At 33.4% G+C, this 22,370-nt stretch overlaps 1 protein-coding gene across 8 annotated transcripts in view; it reads right to left on the bottom strand.

Moving 5' to 3' along the window:
- Positions 1-22,370, bottom strand: part of Robo1 (roundabout guidance receptor 1) — an 820,976-nt gene that overhangs the window by 125,673 nt on the left and 672,933 nt on the right. For all 8 annotated transcript variants that reach the window (XM_070030453.1, XM_070030457.1, XM_070030452.1 and 5 more), the window contains one exon: positions 14,330-14,487. In XM_070030453.1, coding sequence (XP_069886554.1) covers positions 14,330-14,487 — 158 coding nt within the window. The remainder of the gene's footprint in view (positions 1-14,329; positions 14,488-22,370) is intronic.

Here is a 22,370-nt window from a genome sequence, read left to right as displayed (position 1 = left end):
AGAAAGAAGTAAAATTCTATCTGGCCATCATAAGCAAGCACAAAGATTATGACTAACTGGAAACTTCAATTTCTTTTTAAAAACAAAGGATTTACTCCTAAAGTGTTTCAATACTAATTCAATTATCTAATTTAAAGATTATAAGCCATAAAAAATCATAAGCCATGCTATAAGATAAATTTAAAAACCATAGTTTGAAAGAAACATTTGATCAGTGACTAGTAGAACAATGAAAATAAACTGATTGGAACACTATCCTAGAACCCACAAAAGATTATGCCTTCAGTTTGGCAAACTGCTTACCTATAATTAAATAAAGTGCTCCCAGACAGTACTAAAAATTCCACTAATCTGTAGCCATTTGGAAAAACTGAATGGCCTGATCAGATATATCAAAGTGCTTACTTAAAAGCTGAAGAAAAGGCAGCTGCTTGAATAAACACATATTGGAAACAAAAAAATAAAGATAAAAGAGGAAGAACATCGAATGTCCACTTTCCAGATTGAGATCGCCAACTAACCCTAAACCCCATTTCAAGAATTGTCATTTGGCTATGTGTACTCATTTTGTAGAGTTTATGTACTTCTGCTTAGTAAATAGCATTGCCGTTTAGGTGTATTTGGCTGTTCAGTAGACTTCATTTGACACTTTCAGCTTCTGGAGGAATCCATTTTGACTTAAGGATTATGGACGCTAACCAGCCGCCTGCATATGTATCAGGTATTGCTCTGTGATTTCCAAGGTCAGCAAATTTCCAGAGAAAACAGATCAGGCAGAACTGTGAGGCAGTCCTCTACGTTGTGTAATGTTAGGTACACTGCAATCAACATTTGAGTAAAATATTAAGAAAAAAACGTATTTGAAACTGGTTTTGAGAAATTCTATTTAGGAAATAAAAATACAGAGGACCGGGCTGGGAAGGTGGCTCAGTGGCAGAGCGCTTACCTTGCATGCCTGAGGCCCTGAGTTCGACTACTCAGCACAACATAAGCAAAAAGAAAAAAGCCGAAGTGGCACTGTGGCTCAAGTGGTGGAGCACTAGCCTTGAACTGAAGAGCTGAGGGACAGCACCCAGGACCAGAATTCAGGCCCCACGACCAGACCATCCGCCCCCCCCCCCAAAAAAAAAGAAATACAGAGGACTGAAATCATCTCATATCATAGAATACTGATAATAAGAATAGGGGAGAAGACATCAATATTGTACACTAGCCAAAAATAGTGGGTATTATACAGACTTTTCAAATGGGAGGATGTTTACCTACAAGAAAGTCTAGTATATTAATTAGAGGAAATGTGAAAATAGGTATTGTTTCCAAAAGTCAGTGATGTTTTCTGTTAATTCAGAAAACACATTTTCTGTTAAAGTTTAGCTTTACTGCTTTAACTCTGCATCTGAAAACACTCAGGGAAAAATAAAGGGGGGTGTAACAATGCTTAACAAGATACTGACTAATTACCTTCCTCTTGTAATTGTAACCCCTCTGTACAGTATCTTTACAATAAAAATATATATTAAGAAAAAAATGAAACACTCACCTCTTCTGTATTGTTCTTGACTTAATTTATATGAACTTGTAAAGAGTTTATAGAAGGTACAACTTGATATTTTAAAGGATCTGTCCAAAATGGACAGTGTAAGACACATTGCAAAATCTACTGAAGATATATGTCACATACAGCAAGACATAAATTTCATGTATATGTAAGATTGACTAAAATAGGATATGGTTTTACAAAAGGCTTATTTTGTCTACTAAGTAATCTAATTCCAAAGGGTAATTTTTTAACTTCTTTTATTGGGGGAGGAGGGGGAAGGTCAGGTCGTGGGGCCTGAACTCTGGGCCTGGCGCTGTCCCTCAGCAATTCAGCTCAAGGCTAGCGCTCTACCACTTGAGCCACAGTGCCACTTCCGGCTTTTTTTCCTTTTTGCTTATGTGGTGCTGAGGAATCAAACCCAGGGCCTCATGCATGCAAGGCAAGCACTCTACCACTGAGCCACCTTCCCAGCCCCATAATTTTTTAACTTCTGAAGTTAAATATTTCTCATTTTCCACTTCTTATAAGTTATTAACAACAACTGAGAATGATTATTTACTGAAAATGAAGATATTGCTCTTTAAAATAACACCTTATGATGAGGCTGTCATTGTTTTCAACCTGTTCCTTTTTTTATAGTTTTGGAAATCAAACTGAGGCCATCCCACACATTAGGGAAGTACTCTACCATTGAGTCCATATCCAGTCTAAATTTGAATTTCAGCATAATCAAGATGAAATAGGCAGGAAAAAATATTATCTTGTGCCAGCATGAGGCTTGAACTCATGACTGACACCCTTGCACTTGAACCATCCTGATGGTTCTGATATTACTCTCACTACTGAATAATTTCACCAAGGTCTGATTGTTAGTGTACATTCAAAACAGATCAACAGATATGAAGGACCAATAAGTGCATACGTAACTTACTATTAAAATTGCTGTACATTTTGATGAGAGTGTAAGCCAAATTCAGATATTTAATTCCATAGGTGAATATGTGGATAAATGGCATCAACACAGTTCCATGATGATACCTGATAAAGAAGTGACTGTGTTTAATTCCTATATTTAATGTACTGAATTTCTGTATTAAGATGAGAAATATTGACTTTTGGATACAAAACAAGTGCCAAAACAATGTAAAGTTACTTACTACAGTACATTAGCTGTGTTTTTATTTTTTTAGCTGTTGTCAATCTATATTGCATCTAGAAAGTGTTGCTTTAGAAGGGTTGATCGGATTTAGTTATGAAATAGTCAAACTAGGAAGAGAACTCTTTGGTGAGTCAATATTTATCCAATGACTTAGGATCAGTCAACTTCTCTATTTATTCTTATGCCAGAGCTCATGTACTTGAAATATTGTAACTCAACTCCAAACACTAAAAAACTATAAGTATAGCAAGTCACAAGGCATTATCTTTATTCCCATCAACCTGGGTAATTTCCCTATTGCTAAGGTAATGGAAAATCATGCGTAAGAAAAATAATTGGAATGAATGATACTCATATTTTATTTAATAAGAGAATAAGAGTATATTCAAATTAGCAACTATTCAGTCCTAGATGTGTTACATGACATTTTTGAATTACATATGCTTCATTTATCATATTTTTGAGAAATATGCATGGAGCTCCAATTATATGACAAAAAATAGTGGCTCCAATGTGTCTTAGGTGTATCAGAGATATAACATCTAAACCATGGTTTACAACAAATAATAAGACACTTGGTAAGTAGCAGTTAACCAGAAAATAAATTGAGTGGCAACTTTTGTGGTGGGATTCTGTATAAGGCTCCTTTGTAGAAGTTACCTTTAAGCTAGAACATATAAAATAAGCCAGTTAGACTGAGAGTTAGAATAAGGTTATATGAAACTCAGAATATTTCAAGTAGAATATCATATGAAAAACTCATAAATTGGTATGTGAAGCTCTTAATATCCAAACTTTTAAATGTGCATCTAACATGAATAATGAAGTGCCACAGAAGCTAAATGATCATAAGATTTTTTTATATTTGTAGTATCTTATTTATATTATGTTTGTATATATTATTTTATATACATATCATATATAATATACTTTATATTTTATATTTGTAGTATCTTCTAAACTAATTTGTTTTCTGGAACCAAAAATACTTTGGTGTATTATCATGCTTTCAAAAGACTTTTTTCAGTTCCTCTGCAAGTAGGTCAGGAATGCTTAGCTTTGTGTTTTGCTTTTGATGTTCAGATATGAGGAGTCATTATTTAAATACAAGCTTGTGAAATGTTCAGATTGTTCCTTAGGAAGATAAACCAGTCATTCTCAAGGAGCATTTCTCATTTCAAGCACAGAATTTCTCAATTCCCCCTAAAAGTGGTACATGACTAGAACTGTTCTAGATGCATGGGAAAAAAGTTGATTTATTACTCATATTGGATGTCTGAAGGTATGCCAACTTAATTCTCAGTGAATCTTCAGTTGCCTATTGCATTGCACAACAGAGGTGCACACAGAACTTCCATTTCAGTATTTGTCTAAATACTCCAATTACTCATCATGGTATGCTATACAAAATACAAAGAGTGAATCTGGAAACTGGGAACTGGAAATATTCCCATAGTTTAGAATCTGATAGAAATACAAAGAGAGCCAAAGGACAAATGATACTAGATCTCTCTCCACCCTCTCTTTTTTGCTTGTTTTACATTTATATGACCTTCTTGCACATATGAGAAAACTGTGATTGTCAGGGTACTCAAAGTTCTTTTTTTTTGTTTTTGTCTTTTCTCTTTTTGGTACTGGTTATTGAAACCAGGATGTTGCACTTGCTAATCAAGCACATTGCCACTGAACTACATCCCAGCCCCCAACAGTTCTCGATTTAACCATTTTCACTGAGATTTTGATCTCCAGTTCTATTCAGAGTTCATACAGGTATGATAAACCAGAAATCCCATTCAGAATTTGCAGAACACTCTAATACATATAGAACATCTTGCTATTTACAATGACATGCATTTTTTCATTATATTCTCACAATGACATTACTGTTACTAAACAATTTAAACAATTTAGTGGACAGACAGAAATATGAAATTTATGGAGATCTTCCATTAAAATAATGCATGAAATAAGCACTGAATCCTGAATTTGCAATGTGGTTTTACAGTGACCAAGCCTATATTTGATCCTACTAATTCAGTGTTTCAAATATTAAATTTGAAAATTATGCAGCAGGATGTGACACAAATTCATTTAATTCCTTTCTCCAAGCCCATCAAAGATATAATGGAATTATATCTATTTAACATATTTACATCATGAACGTTTTAAATTACATATACAATATGCACTGACTATAGAAAAATGGACAATGAAAAAGGTCTATTTCTGGTTTACTATTTCTGGTTTACCATCCAAACTTCCTGTGACCGTCACAAAACAGAAAATGACACATTCATTTTTCAGAAACACAAATTCAACTTCTTGGGGGGAAAGGGGCTCTATGACATCAGCTGTGTTAAATATGTTGATTTCCTCTAGGGAGAGGAGGTGGGGGAAGGAAGCAACAGACATTGAACAATGAAAAAAATTGGAAGACCAGACGAAAGCCCTAATCGAAGGAAGGGAGGAGGAGCAGATGGTTGGGGAAGGAGACATGTGGGAATTGAGGGGAGAGGAAGCAATTGGCAATGAGTGGGCTGAATGCCAAATTTGTGAAAGATCTGGAGGGCACTGGGGATTTGGATGGGATGTGAGTCAGCTGCTTTTTACCAAAATATCACACCAACAAGGGAAATCAAAGAAACCTGCAAAGATACACAGGATGCAGGAAAGGACAGAAAAACGTATCACACATCCCTCCTTAAGAATTCTGTCTCTTCAGCATAGGAAGGGGAAGTGCTAGATCATTTCTTAACAACATAGCAGAATTTTTCCCTGAACACGTTTTAATATTTAAATCTTTAATTTGGTTATGAAAAGAAGGTTATAGATATAAATGTGATTGGTCACTCACTGTAAATCATACATTAAACAAATCCACTTAGACAATCATGTTGAATTAGGGAATCCTAATATTCCTGATTTCTTAGAACTGACAGCTTTTCCAGGAGGAGGATTTTCCCAGTTAATATCAGCTAAGTCAGTCTTGGGTGACCAGAAGATTGGATTTCATATCTAAAGTAAAAAGCTTAAGAAAGAGCTACAAAAATACATTCATGTGTAAGATGTTTTCTACAATTTCTCAGAAAATGCTTAAAAACTTTAATTCGTTTGTATAAGGAGAGCTTGACAAAAAAAGAGAGATTGGTTTGGATTGTAAATTTGACAGAAATAATATATGAAATAGTTTATTAAAAATTTTTTATTTTATTTTCATCCTTTTTCAATCAAGAAAAATGTGACAGAATATTTTTACATGCTATTTTTAGGCTAGGCAGAAATAATAATAATAACTTCAAAATATAACTTATCTCAGAGAAGAAGACAATAAATGGAATTATGTTTGAAGGAGGATGATAGAGGGGGTGAGTCTGATTAAAGTACATTGGATGCACATGTGACTGGACATGTCAAAATGAAACACTCTTATACAACTAATTAATGCTAATTAAAATGTCAATAAAAAGTCTGTCACAAACACTTAGATGAGCTAAGAATTTCAAAATGAGGGCATGTGTTTTAAACTATTTTTTTAATACTAAAATGAAGTTACCACAGTAAGTAGCAAAGGTTATCATAAAGAAAATATTTCAGAAACTTCAGATTTGAATTCAGGCAGGAATTATGACATTTCATTTATGCTGTTCAAGGTTATGTTTTCCTGAAAATTTATCTATAAAAAATTACCAAACCACCATATCAGTAGTATTTTCCTTAGCTCACTTTCCTATTCATCAGGTAATTTCCCATAATTGCTTAATTTTCAGGGATAACTTCCAACATGTGTGCAACTGATAATATTAGAACATGGCCAATCCACAAATGAGACTTAATTATGAAGCACATTCAATTGAATCACGCACCAATTCACAATATTATTTTCAATGTAAATTCTTTCTGCCCTAAATCCAAATGGTGACCAGGCAATGAATATTCTCTGTAGATAGTCTTTAATGCCACTTTAGACAAGAATTCGAGCCTCCGAATAATTTTAGACTTGAATCATTATAATCTTTGATTAAATTTATCAATTCATGTGCCATCTTATCTGAAACTACTAAAAAATTCAAATTTTACAGGTCTTTGTTGTGCTGTTTTATTAACTGGAAAAATGTAAACTAATTTTCAATATGATGCATCCAATTTTTCAACTTCTTCATCTCTGCAAATGAGAGATAGTGTTTTACAGTTGAAATTATGATACTTTGTCTTCTTGAGATGAAATTTCCATTATAGAAAATCAATATACTTATATCTGTATGTATGTATACTGTATATATGTATGCATATGTATATGTACATATATATGTATACATGTATATACAATATCAATATAGAAATACACACATATAGAGATAAATACAAAGGATTCTATAGAAAATTTTAGCAATAAAGAAAAAGCAATTACCTCCATTATTGCTGCATTCCCAGCATCAGTCATTTTAGAGTTAGCAAGTGCACTAAAAAAATAATTTAGTATTTCTCTTACAGTATTGTCAGGAGTAAACTGGTCACTAACAAGGAATGCTCAGAACAGGTATGGAACATTGTAAGTGCTACACTAAGCTGTTGCTATGATCATCATTAGGTTCTTTTTCATTCACAGGAAATGAATGGAGAGATACTGTGACCAAATGGAAGGACCACAGCTTGTGCACCATGGAATGAAGCCAATGAAATGAGATAATGTGAAGCATGGGCTACACAGTGAGTTCCCAATGCGTAACAGCTGTTACATTTTGGTGTTTCTACAATAACCATTCATAATGTTTCACATTTTAAAATGTCATATGAAATGAAGTGTCCTTTTCAGTTCATTTTCATTATATACTTAAACAGAATGGCTGAATACAATGCCTGGAATAGTAATTTTCAACATTCATTCGTCATTCATTTCATTTTCAATATATTCCATGTTTTGAGAATTTACTATTCTCCTGTGAACATTCATTTGCTAAACTAAAAAAAGTTTAAATTCTAATCCTCAATTAACACATAGTATATATAATTATATAATTATGCAACTATCATTTTGTTTTGTTAATGCAATTTGTTCTCAGTTTTATCGTATATTACAGTAATCCATATGTAATTCTCCTATAATAGCCATAGGAGGAAAGCCTCTTATAAGATATCAAAATACGTGATTGCTTTGTGTAGAATAGTGAGATATTTGCATATAACCTATGTATATCCTTTAGTGAACACTAAGTCTACTTGCAATATGTAACACATTATAAATATATGGAAAGGTTATAGTTAGTGCCTTGGGAGTAATGATAAGAAAAAATATGTAATTATCCCTTAAGGATGTCATTTTCTGAATATGCTTAATGTATAGTTCGTTGGATCTATGGATGCAGAAGCCAGCAATATGGAATACTGACTAGAGTTCCTCTTGTTTCATTATTCATAATGTGGGTTCTATTGGTTATTTTAATTTCTAAGTACATTGGGCCAGTTATTTGCATTAAAAGTTGTTATTTTCTTGCATCTCTCTCTCTGTAATTCCTATAGCTACCATTAGATGAAATTCATTGTATTAAAATTTAACATACAGTCAAGGCACATGAAGTCTGGGACATTGTGAAATTATGTATGTAGCTTCACCGTATATTAAACCAACTTCTGCTGACTTATAACAGACATACTTTTTCCCTGCTGCAATTAAATTAAAAGCATCCAAGTCCATAACTATAAAGCATATAGGACACTTTTAAGTACAGACTGCTTTTCTATAATTTGTTTTTTGTCAGTCGTGGGGCTTGAACTCTGGTCCTGGGCACTGTCCCCCAGCTCTTCAGCTCAAGGTGAACTCAATGTTTTAGCACCACCATTTTTTCTTGCCACTCTATTCAGAAATCCAAATTTCTTTGATAATGTAAACATATATGTAAAGAATGAAATATCATCTTCACTAACTACTCCATTAAAAAATCTAAAATCACACTATTTTTTCTTTAGCCTGTTAAAGATCTACATATTAGCTATGATTCTCCTTAATCCATAATTGACCATCCTTATGAATAATCTTTTCATAATCTAGGAAAATAATTTTGATGTCTACTTCAAACTACATTTAACACAATGTAGTTGTGTGAATAAACAGGAAATCATTGTTTTAACATTTGGTAACTTTCAAATATTTGATATTTGATATTTTAAACACAAAATAATCAGTATAAGTGGACTATTTCCAAAACATAGTGAAATAAAATAAACAATCACTTTTTATGAAGTTTAAATGAACATTTTTACACATCAAAAGCCTCCAGTCTTCTGATTCATCTCTATAAAAAATATAATGTATTCATAATAATGGTGATGACTACATCCCAGAAACATGAGGTAGATCACTTTTATCCAGCTTGCCAACTCAACAATGTCTAACTCTTAATAGAAATTCTCGGGTCTAGAAAAACAGGAATACTACAGACAAATATCATCTAAGGGTTCTATTATTCTAAGAAATACATGCCAAAAGAATTTTAAAAGATTCCCTTGTCATATAGAAGAATAAGAAAATGTTATTTATACATTTCTGGTTTATAATCATCACAGATCTAAAATTTGGCTTACAATCCAAGAGACTGAAAAAAGAAATGGCTTAAGCCTATGAAAAATACAGGTGCAGCTAAAATTCAATTATATATTTCCTTTTTGTTTCTTACCCTAGGGTGTGTCTTTGTTCTCACAGCTGGGATACCTGTACTTTAAATTTTCAACAAAGAAAGCCACCACATTAAAGAACACTAGAAATTCCTACAACCCAAACTGTAACAATAACCATGGAATCTTCAATTGCCTTTCATAAAGACATTATGTGCTTTAATCTCTTGTGCATCTCTACTCAACACATTTGGCAAGGTACATTAGCAATAGAAATGAAAACAGTCATTTGAATACAAAGCTGAAGAAAGAAGAAACACATAAAATACCTTATAGCCAACATTTCTCAAGAATTCATTTTCAGTTTTTGAAAAGAATAGAAAAGAAAGGCATGCATTCTGTTTATGATCTAAGTTTTGGTTTTAATTACTCAATTCCAGTTTGGCCTGAAGGAAGAAAATAAAGCAAAACAATTTTGATCTAAATAAAAACAGTTATTTTTAAAACCAAATTGCTGATTTTTAATCTATTCCATTTCCCCAAATGTATAAATGTGTTTTTTTTTTTACCTCTGGTACTTTATCAGTTCAATAGCCATAATTTATACAAAACACACAGATGGTCTTAGAAATAGTAAAAGTTTCAGATGTTACAACTTCCTGACATATGGAACAGTATTGTGGATCATCATTTTGTCAGCATTGGAATGATTTTAAAATTATTTATACATTACCATTTTGGAATCATTTCCTAGCCATGGGTTATTACAACTTTAAACTATTGGATTCTTGATAGAAGTGGTTCTTTTATTGCTTATAGGATTGGAGGATTAGTGCTTAATTAGAGTACAGAGAAAGTTAAGGAAGATTCCATCATAAATTAAATACTTGGCATAAATCATAAAAATTTGTCTAATTCAATAAATGATAGAGCAGGGAGTCCCAAGCATATTTGTGGAAAATCGAGTTTACTATAGCACACAAATAAACTTCAACTTTTAACTTAGAATTTTCAAAATGTGCAGTCACTTCTGTGTTTCAGCTACTGTATGTGACACAGTATACGAAGAATCATGAATAATCTGTACAGCTTTGATCTTTCTCGTGTGTCTTAAACCAATTCAGTGAGATTTTTAACCTCCACTATATCTCTGAAATAGCTACTGTCAGGGATAGCTATAATTGACCACAAGTTGTTAAAGCAAATGATCAATTTTCAATCTTCATATACTTGATTACTTGCTGCAACTGACTCAGTCACAATGACCCCCATAAACTTGGTGCTTTGCTGCCCTTGGTGCTTTGTTGTCCCTTTTCATTGCTCCCTTTAGATTTCGACTGCTCTTTCTTCTGTCTGAAAGCTTGTCATCAGACAGATTTCTTTCTCCTTCTACCTGCAATTCTTTCCTAGGAGAGAATTCAATTTTTAATTTTTAACAACATTCTCAAGCAGATAAATTATATATTCATTGGTTATATTATGCTCCAATAAGAACTTGTCAGTGACTTAGGACAGGGAACATCTCGTGCTCAATCGTTGTGCAGGTTGCACATAACTCAAAAGCTCATGTTCTTTGGGTATCCTGCATGCTACCTCTGCTTTTCCCAGAATAGGTGACATATGTGGGTGCTGAGTAATGAAGGGAGAGCATACCTTAGGCTCTCTCATGTACTAGCATTTCATTTTTTAAATTTTTACTCACAATCCACAAAGTGAAAATAATCAAATAGGTTTGTGGAAAAGCAAAGACACTGGGGATAGACTCTTCTGTCCGCCTCAAGCTCAAGTCTGAATTTCTGACTCATAGATCCAATTGCTTCTTTGATATCTCATAAGTATTTGAAAATTACCATGTCTGAAATTGAGTGCCCAATTTGTCTAACCACAACTCTTCCTCTTCAACAATAAGTGCCACCCCAGGTGGCGTACCTTTCCACACTCTTTAGCCATTCAATGATAGCCATCTTCAATGCATCATTTTTTTTTCTGAATAGGAACACTCTGTTAGCAAATTCTGTTGGTTATTACTTTATAGTATACTCAGAATCCATTTCTCACTTACTCTCTACTCATATCAATTAAAATGACCATTAAATATCTCTTGTCTAGATTATTGTCAAAACTCATAATTGGTCTCCCTGCTCTAATATGACCACCTGTCCATGTGTTATTAAGACAGAAGAACTCATTGAATATTAAATGGCTATGGGTCTATAGGTTTATCTCTCTTTGGACAAATGGATAAAAAACATGGTATAGATATACAATGGAAGTTTACTCATCTATTAGAAAAAATGATAATATTTGTAAGGAAATGGAAAGTCTTGGAAAAATAACATTAAATAAAATCAGGTTCAGAGAAGACAAAGGATCCATATTTTCCTGTATATGTAAAGGCTAAATTTAGCTCATCAACTCATAAGTAAATAAGATGGGTGATATACACGTATACACAAATGAATTAACTAAAATGCTAGTACACCCACCATACTCACAGTAAATCTCAAATAGTGTAATTCCTTTGAAAGCCAAAACCAAATTTCAGCAAAATAAAACACCAGGAAATAGGTACTTGGAAATGGTGGGTAGGGTCAAGGCAAAAGGAGTGGACAATGAAGAGAAGAGGATGAAATGCAGACAAGAATCCAATAAACATCATACAAAATTGAGTGAGGGATGGGATGGTTAGAGAGGGTGGGTGAGAATGTTGAAAGGGGTGACCTTGATCAAGATGTGTTGTATTCATAGAGTACTTTGTTAAATGGAAACTCCGTTGTGCAATTACGTGAAAATGATAAGAAAAAAGGAAAGAATTCACTGTCTATACTACAAAATAAAGAAAAGTAAGGGAAGTGGTGGATCAGAAGGGAGGGTAAGAATGTCAAAAGTGGTGAAACTAACCAAGATGTATTGTATTCATAAACTGCTTTGTTGAATGCAGAGGGGGAAAAAGATGGAAACAAAGAAAAAAGACAGAAGAACTTCTTTGCTGAGAAATCTATGATTTTCTTCTTACTTTTCTCAAGAGAAAGAGACAAACTACTGTAATATCTGTAAGGTCCTGTACAGCCTGGTACCTGTTAACCCCTGACACTACTTCCTATAAATCTCCTATACTCATACTATTCAATCTGATTCTTTGCTCCTTTGTAAGAATGTTAGTTGCATAACACCTTAGAGTATTGGAATATACTGTTTGTCTGTAAAAATATACTTTTCAAAGATACTTCTGTAGTTCCCTTTCTTGATTTTTTTTCATGGTTCTGTGGAGGCATCCTTTGATTATCCTATTTAAAATTTGAATCCATTCAAATATCTGATGCATTCCATTTACTGTTTCTATAAGATGCATATTTTAATACATGTGTATATATACATATGTTACTCTTCTGTAGATAGTTTTACATGAAATGTACATTCATGAAATAAAAATGACAAAAGGGCATTTACTGCATTGTCTTTAATGCTACACACCAATTGTTAAAAATGTTTTCATTAAGTCATTTTTAACGTAATAAATTATCAAGAAAGATGAGGGATATCAAGAGTAATAATGGTTTCAGTGTATTTGAATTATTAGGCAGGAAAAAGGGAATTACAGAAAATGATCACTAAATGGTTTGGAATCTATTTTTAAGGGTAAATTTTACTTACTAGTGCATGAAGGAAATCTGTTATCTATAAGGAGAGGAGTAATTGTTCTTTTTCCCCCTCAATGCTAGTTGTATTCCTTTATGTGTAGGGAAATCATAAATACTTGTTTCCTGCTTGTAAAGGGACAAACTTGAGAGAATACAAACCACCCAAAAGCCTGAAGAACAACTGCCTTAAAGTCATTCATAGAGCTAGATTCAGCCAGAATTAGGGACTGTAAGACAAAGCACACATACTGGTTGACCTGTTAAGTAAATTAAGCTCAGATTCTCATGGAAGGAAAAGCTTGTGAACAGATTTAAACACAAAGAATTTAAGATTTAAAGCAAAGAATTACTTGATATATGATCAGTTCATCTATTAAACAGATCCTAACAGCTTCATACCAGTTCTTATATTTTCTATTCTCCAGCACTTCTAATTTCATTTCCTCAAATCAGTTTCCTCAGTATGCCCTTTGTCATGCAACTTTTTGGCATCTCAGGAAGTAAAAGGTGCTACTCATGCTTGCCCTAATCTATACCATTATAAAAATTGTTTGAGAGACCTCCCCAAATTCAGATTGATATTGGAAAAAGACTGACTTTCTCTTAAAATCCGTAAAATTTCGACTACCATTAATCTGCTGTATTTTTTCTCATGACTTATTATCATGCTAACCAGCTAAGTTATTCAGGAATGGTGCTAGCATTTCTGAGAGTTATGTGGTATGCCTTGTAACTTCCTTCTTCACCAACCTTGACAATGACCTTTCCCTCCTGCACAAATTCTGCTAAGGAACTTCAAATCTTGGCTAAGAATTTACCTTGAACAGGTATCAGCAGGTGAGGAATAAAGGAAATTGCAAAGGGAATGGTGGATAGTCCTAGAATCAATGAGATTGTGTTGGATTTAGGTGTTTAGGTGAACACTCTATAAGACAAAAGGCACAAAAAAGCCATATAAAATCAGAGCTGCCTAGACTCTTTTGAGCAGGAATTGTCAAGAATTGTCAGTTGTTGAAATTTGAAGAACAAAGAAGAGATGTACAAAGGAGGAAGATACATAAAAACAACCCTGGAGTGACTTAGAAAGCCTCCTGAAAATGTACTATTTAATTAATTTTTCATAAGGAACAATTTTCACTGAAACACATGGAACCCAGGCATTAAAATTCATATGATATATTTTCTTATCCTCACCGCTAAACTAAAAGTTACATATTGTTTTTTCACTTACCTTCATGTCTACATGGGGACAGATGAAGAACGGAAAGGGAGCGTTAAGGGAAGCCTTTAATCTAAGAGAACTGGATCCATCTTTCTTTTTTATCTTTGAATATATACACAAACCTGCAGCTTCTCCCTAATATCAAATTAAATACTCACCGTTATTCTTTCATCTTTATCATCCAGAGGAGAACCATCCTTCTTCCAGGAGATGGTGGGTTCAGGATGGCCGCGCGGAGGCTGGCACTCCATCACCGCAGGCTCTCCGACTGCCACCATGACATCGGAAGGGTTTTGTCTGAAATCATCCCGTAGTACTGGAGGAAGAAAATTAAATTTTTATAGTCAATAGTGATACATACAGTTTCTTAACCCTGAACTTCAGCCAAAGAGACATTTATTATTATAAACTACTACTAGCTGATGCAACACAACTTCAAAGATATATTTTCCCTAATAGACATCTGTGATTGAAGCAAGATATTTTAGCGCTCAGGACACACAAGAGGAATAATTTGATATCCTTCTTAGGCCAGCAGATAAACACAGTATGCGACGTCTGTAGCAACCACTGAGGTTTTTTTATATCTTCAATTTCTCTTTAGACTATAATTTTCTCATGTGTATACTAATGAACACCAGTGAAGATTCCTTTAACTTAGATGGCACATCAAGATGATACTTTTAATAATAAAATAAACTATATCCACATACAGAAACCCCAGAAGCAAAAATATACTTGTAAGAATGCATATAATTGAAAGAAATGCTATAGATATTAAAAGCTACTGATAAAGATTATCATAGTGAAATGCATTACTCCATAAAGTTAATCTACATCAGTGAAAATTTTAAAGATTGTTATAATTTAAGCTGGCTCATCATAAAATGTTACACATATTTCCAAGGTAACTATTTCCTGTGTTTTTTTTCATTATGACAAAGTGATAGAGTTAGAAAATAGAAATAATTGTTATTCTTGTGTCAGTTTTATGTTCTAAGTTGTTGGAGTACTTTTCTGATGTATTAGCTCATTTAATCCAATGCACAGAGCAAGAGATATTAATAAATTCATGTGTATTTTAGAAGAGTAAATGTTTCCTTATTATAATCTCAAATGTATAGTAATAAATTATTAAAAATACTATAGAACTAGGGATATTACTCACCAACTTTAGACCAAGATATTCCATAAACTGTTCATGGAATAAAATTATTCTCAGTGTATTAATAATTTAAGAATTTATCAATTATGTGGCACATATTACTTTGAAATCACAATTCTGTATTTGTTAAATGTATTCTCGAGCATATGTATTATTGCCAAGTCCCTAGTTAGAAACTATAGAGGTGTAAATATTGCAGTAAGAAATTGAATAGTTCTTTACCTCTCCTCACCTTTTCCTTGATTCTGCATGTAACATATGAATCATCATAGGATCCTACTTAAGGTGACATTTAAAATGTTTATTGATATGGCAAGTGTATGATTTTTGAGACATAAATATTATTAACTATAAGGAAGTGAATATTTTATACCACTAGACTTGTATACTAGAACCTATATATTTCTAGTCTGGTGGCACTAAAAATGTTTTCATAAATGAAGTATTACAGTGTTATAAAGAAAAAGAACAACAATTTACCCAAAGGATCGAATTTCGTCTCAGAACCTAAAATTTATAGTTTTACATAGGTTTATATTTTTTTCTTTCAGTGCTTTACTTTTCCTTTCACTGTATGAACTAGGAATGTGTGTGTGTGTGTGTGTGTGTGTGTGTGTGTGTGTGTGTGTGTGTGTGTGTGTGTGTGTGTGTGTGTACCAAAACATCTATTGAAAACTCTTGTTTTATCTGCATATTGTGATAGGTTGGGCACAATAAGACTTTACTAACATGGACAATAATATTGATCCAAGGAAGAGTTTTCCTTCTATTTCTTTGGAAAGAATAGTAAAAGGAAATATAACATCAATAGTTGTAATTCTAATTTCAGTACAGTACACTACCAGTGAGATATGCAGACACAAAGTGAACTTTGTGAACCGAAAACTCTGGCTACTGTTACCACCTAATAAAAGAACAGAGCATGAGGACTTTCACTGTTCATAAGCTCCTATTATTATTAGCTGCTAACATTGTGCTGCAAACAAGATGTATGGTTTATAGAAAAAGCAAACAAATTGATCTAACAAGCAGCATGGGCCTACGCTGAATGGCAATATTAATCTATCATAACACCACTGAAAAGTTGTAACATTCTTAAAACACCCAAAAGTAAAATATTTTTGAAATAAAGGTAAATAATTTATACAAATTTTCTATGTGGTAGTCTTAAAAACTAACTTGGTAATACTATACCTTATTTACAAATTGAGATCATATCTCAAATAAATCAATGAATAATAAAAACATCTTACAAAAACATCAAAGGTCTAAGTAAGATAAATCAAACTATTTTTCCATTTATTATGGGATTTGGGCTTTTACATTGTATAATGAAAAGCTAACAAAATGTAATCCATTAAAGATTGTTGCTTAGATAATGCTTATGTAATTATTTTTGCAGCTGTAAAGCATAAAATTCTAGTACCAACCATGGCTACAGGCAATCCTGCATGAGTGTATGAATTTAAGATTTTTTTCTCACATCTAGAAAAGCAGTAGCTCTTCTTTATACTTATTCTGAACATTTGGTATTGAAGAAAATACTATGTTTCACATTATAAAATCATATGGTCTTTTAAATGCCATCTTTCTAATTCTTGTGTACATTTGCGTGATTAAATATCAAATTTGATATTTCTGTATGTTGTAGGAAAATACTTAGCATTCACAGGTATTCAAAAATATAAAACTTAGAAAATTTATTTTTCCCTTAGTGTATCTCCACATCGAAAACTATAGTTTCAAATGTTTCTTGTATAAAATTTAAATTTGGAAAGTATATTTTCCAAAAGGTAATTTTAATATTAATTTGGAAAAATCAAATAATATTTATGGTGTATTCAAGTAGAAATCACTTAAAACACATTGCACAGGATACTCTACTATTACAACTACATAATATTTCTTCCATATTTCTGTTATTTCATTTTAGGGGTACAAATAGGTGCATATAAATTGACTTGAGGATTTGGTGTTTTTCACTTTGGTAAGTAGGAAAATATGTAATTGTCACTGAATCTTTTTGAATCTCATGGAATTTTTTGTGTTTGTATTTGTTTGGTTTTGAAAAGTTGTTTACTATAAAATTCTTTAAAACAAAAGATAAAATTATTGTTTTTCTAAAAACTTTGGACTAAGCTTTGTGCAATGCTCAAAACAAGTAATATTTTCCAGAAAGAAAAATTCACTGGTATGTTTGAAACCTAACTGTAATGTTGAGAAGACAGAAAGAGAGTAGAAATCACAACACAAAAAAAAGCAAACAGAAAAAAAAATTCTAAAAAGAAACAGTACCAAAGACAATGAGTGTGCATAAAGCATATTGTTAAGGTCACTTTTTGTTAAGACTTTTTAGGGCTGGGAAGGTGGCTCAGTGGTAGAGTGCTTGCCTTGTATGCATGAGGCCCTGGGTTCGATTCCTCAGTACCACATAAGCAAAAAAAGCCAAAAGTAGTGCTATGGTACAAGTGGTAAAGCACTAGCCTAGAGCTAAAGAGCTGAGGGACATCACCCAGGTGCAGAGTTCAGTCCCCAGGACAAAAAAAAAAAAAAAAAAAAAAGGACTTTTTAAAAACTGAAGAAAACCTAATTTTTTAAAATAATCAGGAGTCTTTGACAATACCTGATCCTTACCATAATTAGAGTTAATAGTACCAGAAGACGTCACTAGCTTGTGTTAAATGTCTGAGAAAAGACCAAACACACACACACACACACACACACACAGAGGTCTACTAGTTTCTAATAAATGCCTGCATTTTTAATAATTTCATTATTGCCCTCTAAAATGTAATTTTTCTTCCAAGTCCATTGGAATTCCAGAAGTTCACACCATTGCTGTAGAAAGGTGACTTCAGCTCATTGCATTTCAGGGAAGTGTAGATTCTTACTAATCCAATCTTTGAAAGGTTTAAGAGCTTCTCAGATCAATTCTCTTCCCTAATTGAGTGAAGTAAACTTCAAAGCCATGAGCTACATGAATCCCATAATTTCATAGCAGTTCAAGACCTTAGAGTGCATGGTCCAAAATTTATGTTTTAGAATTTAATAAATTAAGACTCCTCAGGGAGAGACATATCAAAAACAACAATATTTGTATTTCCTCTATGGCCAGAGGTTTTGAACATCTCTTCATGTTTCTCTTTGAGTCATTAGCCCATTCATTATTTGGGTTCTTACTTCTTTGAGGGTTTAAGTTTTGAGAATTTAATTTTTGAGTTCTAAATTCATTCTGTACATTATGCCCTTGTCTCATGTATACCTAACAAAAATCTTCTCCCATTCTGTCAGCTTTTTACTTAGCTTCTTATCTATGTCCTATGCCATGTAGAAACTTTTAAATTTGATGCAATCCCATTTATCAAGTTTTTCTTTGATTTGTTGCATTTTGGGATTTTTTACTTAGAAAGTTTTGCCCTGGACCCAGAAACTCTAGTATTTCCCATACCCCTTTACACAAAGCTCTGATACACTGCTTATTGGAATAAAAGCTTAAACAATTACTTTGGAAGCTTATACAATTACTATGGAGGCTCCTCGGAAAACTAAACATAAAACTACCATATAACTAAACAATCCCATTCCTGGGCATTTATCCAACAGAACACAAACAAGATTACAGTAGAGCTACCAGCACAACCATGTTCATTGCAGCACTATTCACCATAGCCAGTATATGAAATCAGCCCAGATGTCTTTCAATGAATGAATGGATCCAGAAAATGTGGTATGTAAGACAATTTAATTCTACTCAGCTATTAGAAAAAATGATATTGTACCTGTACCATTCATTAAAAAATGGAAAGATGTGGAAAAAATTATATTAAGTGAAGTAAGCCAGACCTAGAGAAAGAAAGGCTGCATGATTTTTCTCATGTGGTAGAGAAAATATGCCTATAAATCTATAAGAACCTAATTTGGATGGTAAGCAAGGGGTTAGAAATCAATTAACCGAAATATAAAAGATTCTAAGAAGATCTCAAATAGTATAATCTTTTAGAAAGATTAGGTCAAAGCCCCAAAAATTCAGCACCAGGAAATGGGTAAGTTCAAGAACAAGGGTGGGGCCAAGGGAAGAGGAGCAGATAAATGAAGGGGAGAAAAGAGGAGAATGCAGCCAAAAGTCTTTCATATATACAAGAAAAGTAAGAAAAGGGAAGGAGTGGGTCAAAGAGGAGGGAGCCTGTTGAAGGGGTGGCACTGTTTAAGAGAACTTGTTTTCATAAACTGATTTATTAAATGGTACCTCCTTTGTACAAATACTTAAAGATAATTGAAAATTAAAAAAATATAAATCATAAAAATAAATGGTAGGAGTAAACTTAGTAATATACCACTGTTAGAAATGGCACAAACCTAATGAATGTTTATTTTGTAAAAAATTACACTTCGTATCAACACATTCAATCCTCTCTAACAAGCTTATGACCAGCTGAAATTGTTAGTTTCACTACACAAAAGAGGAAGTTGTAGACTTAAAGCTTAGAAACCCAAATTTCCAGCCATTAGAAGACTCCTTTTTACAAAGTTGCTCATAAATCTGATCTTAACATTGCTCATAATTCCAAATACACAAGGAAAATGATATGAGTAATATTTCAAACTTCTTCAAATGGAATAGATGCTAAATGAGAAATCTCTTTCATGACTGTGACATGGTTAACTTCTAGTATACTATGTACTCTTCATTTTCTCAGATGGCTCCATGCTTAGACGATAGCATTTCTCATTTTCAGCAGTGAATTGAGAACTAGAATTCATTATTCAGAATAAATACGAAGTGTTATTTCTTATCAATGTTTGCTCCTTTATTTCAACAACAAAATGACTGAATGGGTTGTATAATAATAACAATTTTAATTAGGTATGAGCATTTTAATTAGAAGTAGATAGCATGGGAAAGATAATGCAGTCCTAGGATCTATTTGTTTTCTACTTAAAATACCATTTTATCAATGAAATGTGGCAAACAGTCATTTAAAAAAATCTATGAAGGCTTTCCAATATAGTGAAGAAAATAAATGAAATTATGTTTCAGAAGAAAACAACAAGTTGTGCAGCAATTCATGACTCAATTGTATCATTTCAGTTCTTTTGAAAATTATCAAATACTTAGGCTTTCATTCTGAGTAGATATGTGACTTACTAGCTCTGTCTAAATTATAACTTACATGTTGACATGAAAAAAAAATCTCACTTCACAATAACGGTAATTCTTATATTTAACACATCTATTTTAAGCACGAGTTTGTGCCTAATAGCTATGCCATAACTTTTCTATCTTTCTGGAAATGTAGTATATGTAAAAATGCTGATGTTAATCATTAGAAATCTCTTCCCCTGTAGAGCGCTCGCCTTGAGTTGAAGAGCTGAGGGACAACGCCCAGGCCCAGATTTCAAGCCCCACGACCGTCAAAAAAAAAAAAAAATCTCTTCCCCCACTCCTAACTCCCTTCCTTTGTATCTTCCTCTCTCTGTCTCTCCCCCACTGGTACCCCTGGGGGCTGGTTATTGTACAAATCTCAGTCTCCTTAGTCTCTAGGATTACAGAAATGAGTTATGGACACTTGACTCAGAGAATAATCTTAATATCTACCCAATCAAGTAAAGATAATGACATTATAATTTCCTATAGATAATATCCCATTATAACAAATAATTTTCAGAAACACAGCAGATCATTTAGATTTTTTAAAAATTATTTTCAATCCTACATTTTAGCTCACATAGTTACCCTGTAAAACAAAGTATAATTTGAGGTTAAAAGTTATAAAAATGCCTTAGCTTTTAATTAATATCATCCAACTATTAAAAGAGGATATATGTAAAGAAATATAACTCATTAGAAACAAAAACTGAAATGGGAACATGTAAAGCATTTCATCAAGTACTATCTTCTACCCTCATCCATGAATACTAACAAAAATTTGGTTATTTTAAATTGGTGGCTAAACACATCAGTTTTATGTAAAATGATGATCTGATAATGAATGTTTCCTACAGAATATATATTTATTTTTTAGAATTGGCACTGAATATATCTATGCATATTCTTCAATCCTTATGTCATCTCCTACAAGTGTTTTTAATAGCATGCCATTTTATTTTTAAACCTTAAATTATGCTTTGGTTAAAACCCTGGAAGAAAATATGCTGGGAGAAGCACTTATTTTCTTAAATGCTAGAGCTTGAGAAGATTTTGCCAACCTCTTATGTTCTACCCTAGGAAAGCAGTATATATATTTTTAAGTTAAAGAATTGTACATTCTGAAAGTCATACAGTGCTGATCTATGCTAAACACTAGTCATCTTAGGAAACAAAGAGTATGAACCACTGGAAATTATAAAAGAAGCTATAACCAGAATAAAAGTAGTTGGTAGCAGTTTGTTTCTTTCCAGAAGGTACACAGGAAAGGAAGAAAACAGACTTCTACTCCTGTGTTCTACTGGATGCCACAGGAGGTCAGATGTGGTACTGCCCGCCCTCCCTCCCTCCCTCCCTTCTTCCTTCCTCCCTTCCTCCCTTCCTCCCTCCCTCTCTTCCCTCCCTCCTTTCTTCCTTCCTATCCACCCTCCCTCCCTCCCTCCCTCACTCCCTTAATCCCTCAATCCCTCCCTCCCTCCCTCCCTCCCTTCCTCCCTCCCTTCCTCCCTTCCTTCCTTCCTTCCTTCCTTCCTTCCTTCCTTCCTTCCTTCCTTCCTTCCTTCCTTCCTTCCTACCTTCCTTCCTTCCTTCTTAGTTTTTGCCTGGGGCTTGAATCCTGTCCCTGAGCTTCTTTTGCTCAAGCCTAGCACTCTACCACCTGAGCTACAGCCCCACTTCTGGCTTTTTCTGTTTATATGGTACTGAGAAATGCATGTTAGACAAGCATTCTACCACTAAACACATTCCCAACCTTCTTTTTCTCCCCACCCCCCACCCTGTGGTTCTAGAGATCAAACCCGAGGCCTTAAACATGATCAGTAAGTGCTCTATACTGTAGAATGTATCTCCAGTCCTGGACCCGTGAACACCAAAATGTTACCTCCTGCCC

This window comes from Dipodomys merriami, unplaced genomic scaffold (assembly GCF_024711535.1).
Source record: "Dipodomys merriami isolate MVZ:Mamm:240054 unplaced genomic scaffold, mDipMer1.0.p SCAF_2, whole genome shotgun sequence".
NCBI lineage: Eukaryota > Metazoa > Chordata > Mammalia > Rodentia > Heteromyidae > Dipodomys > Dipodomys merriami.
Note: the sequence above shows the minus strand (reverse complement) of the source record. Positions and strands in the feature narration are given on the sequence as shown.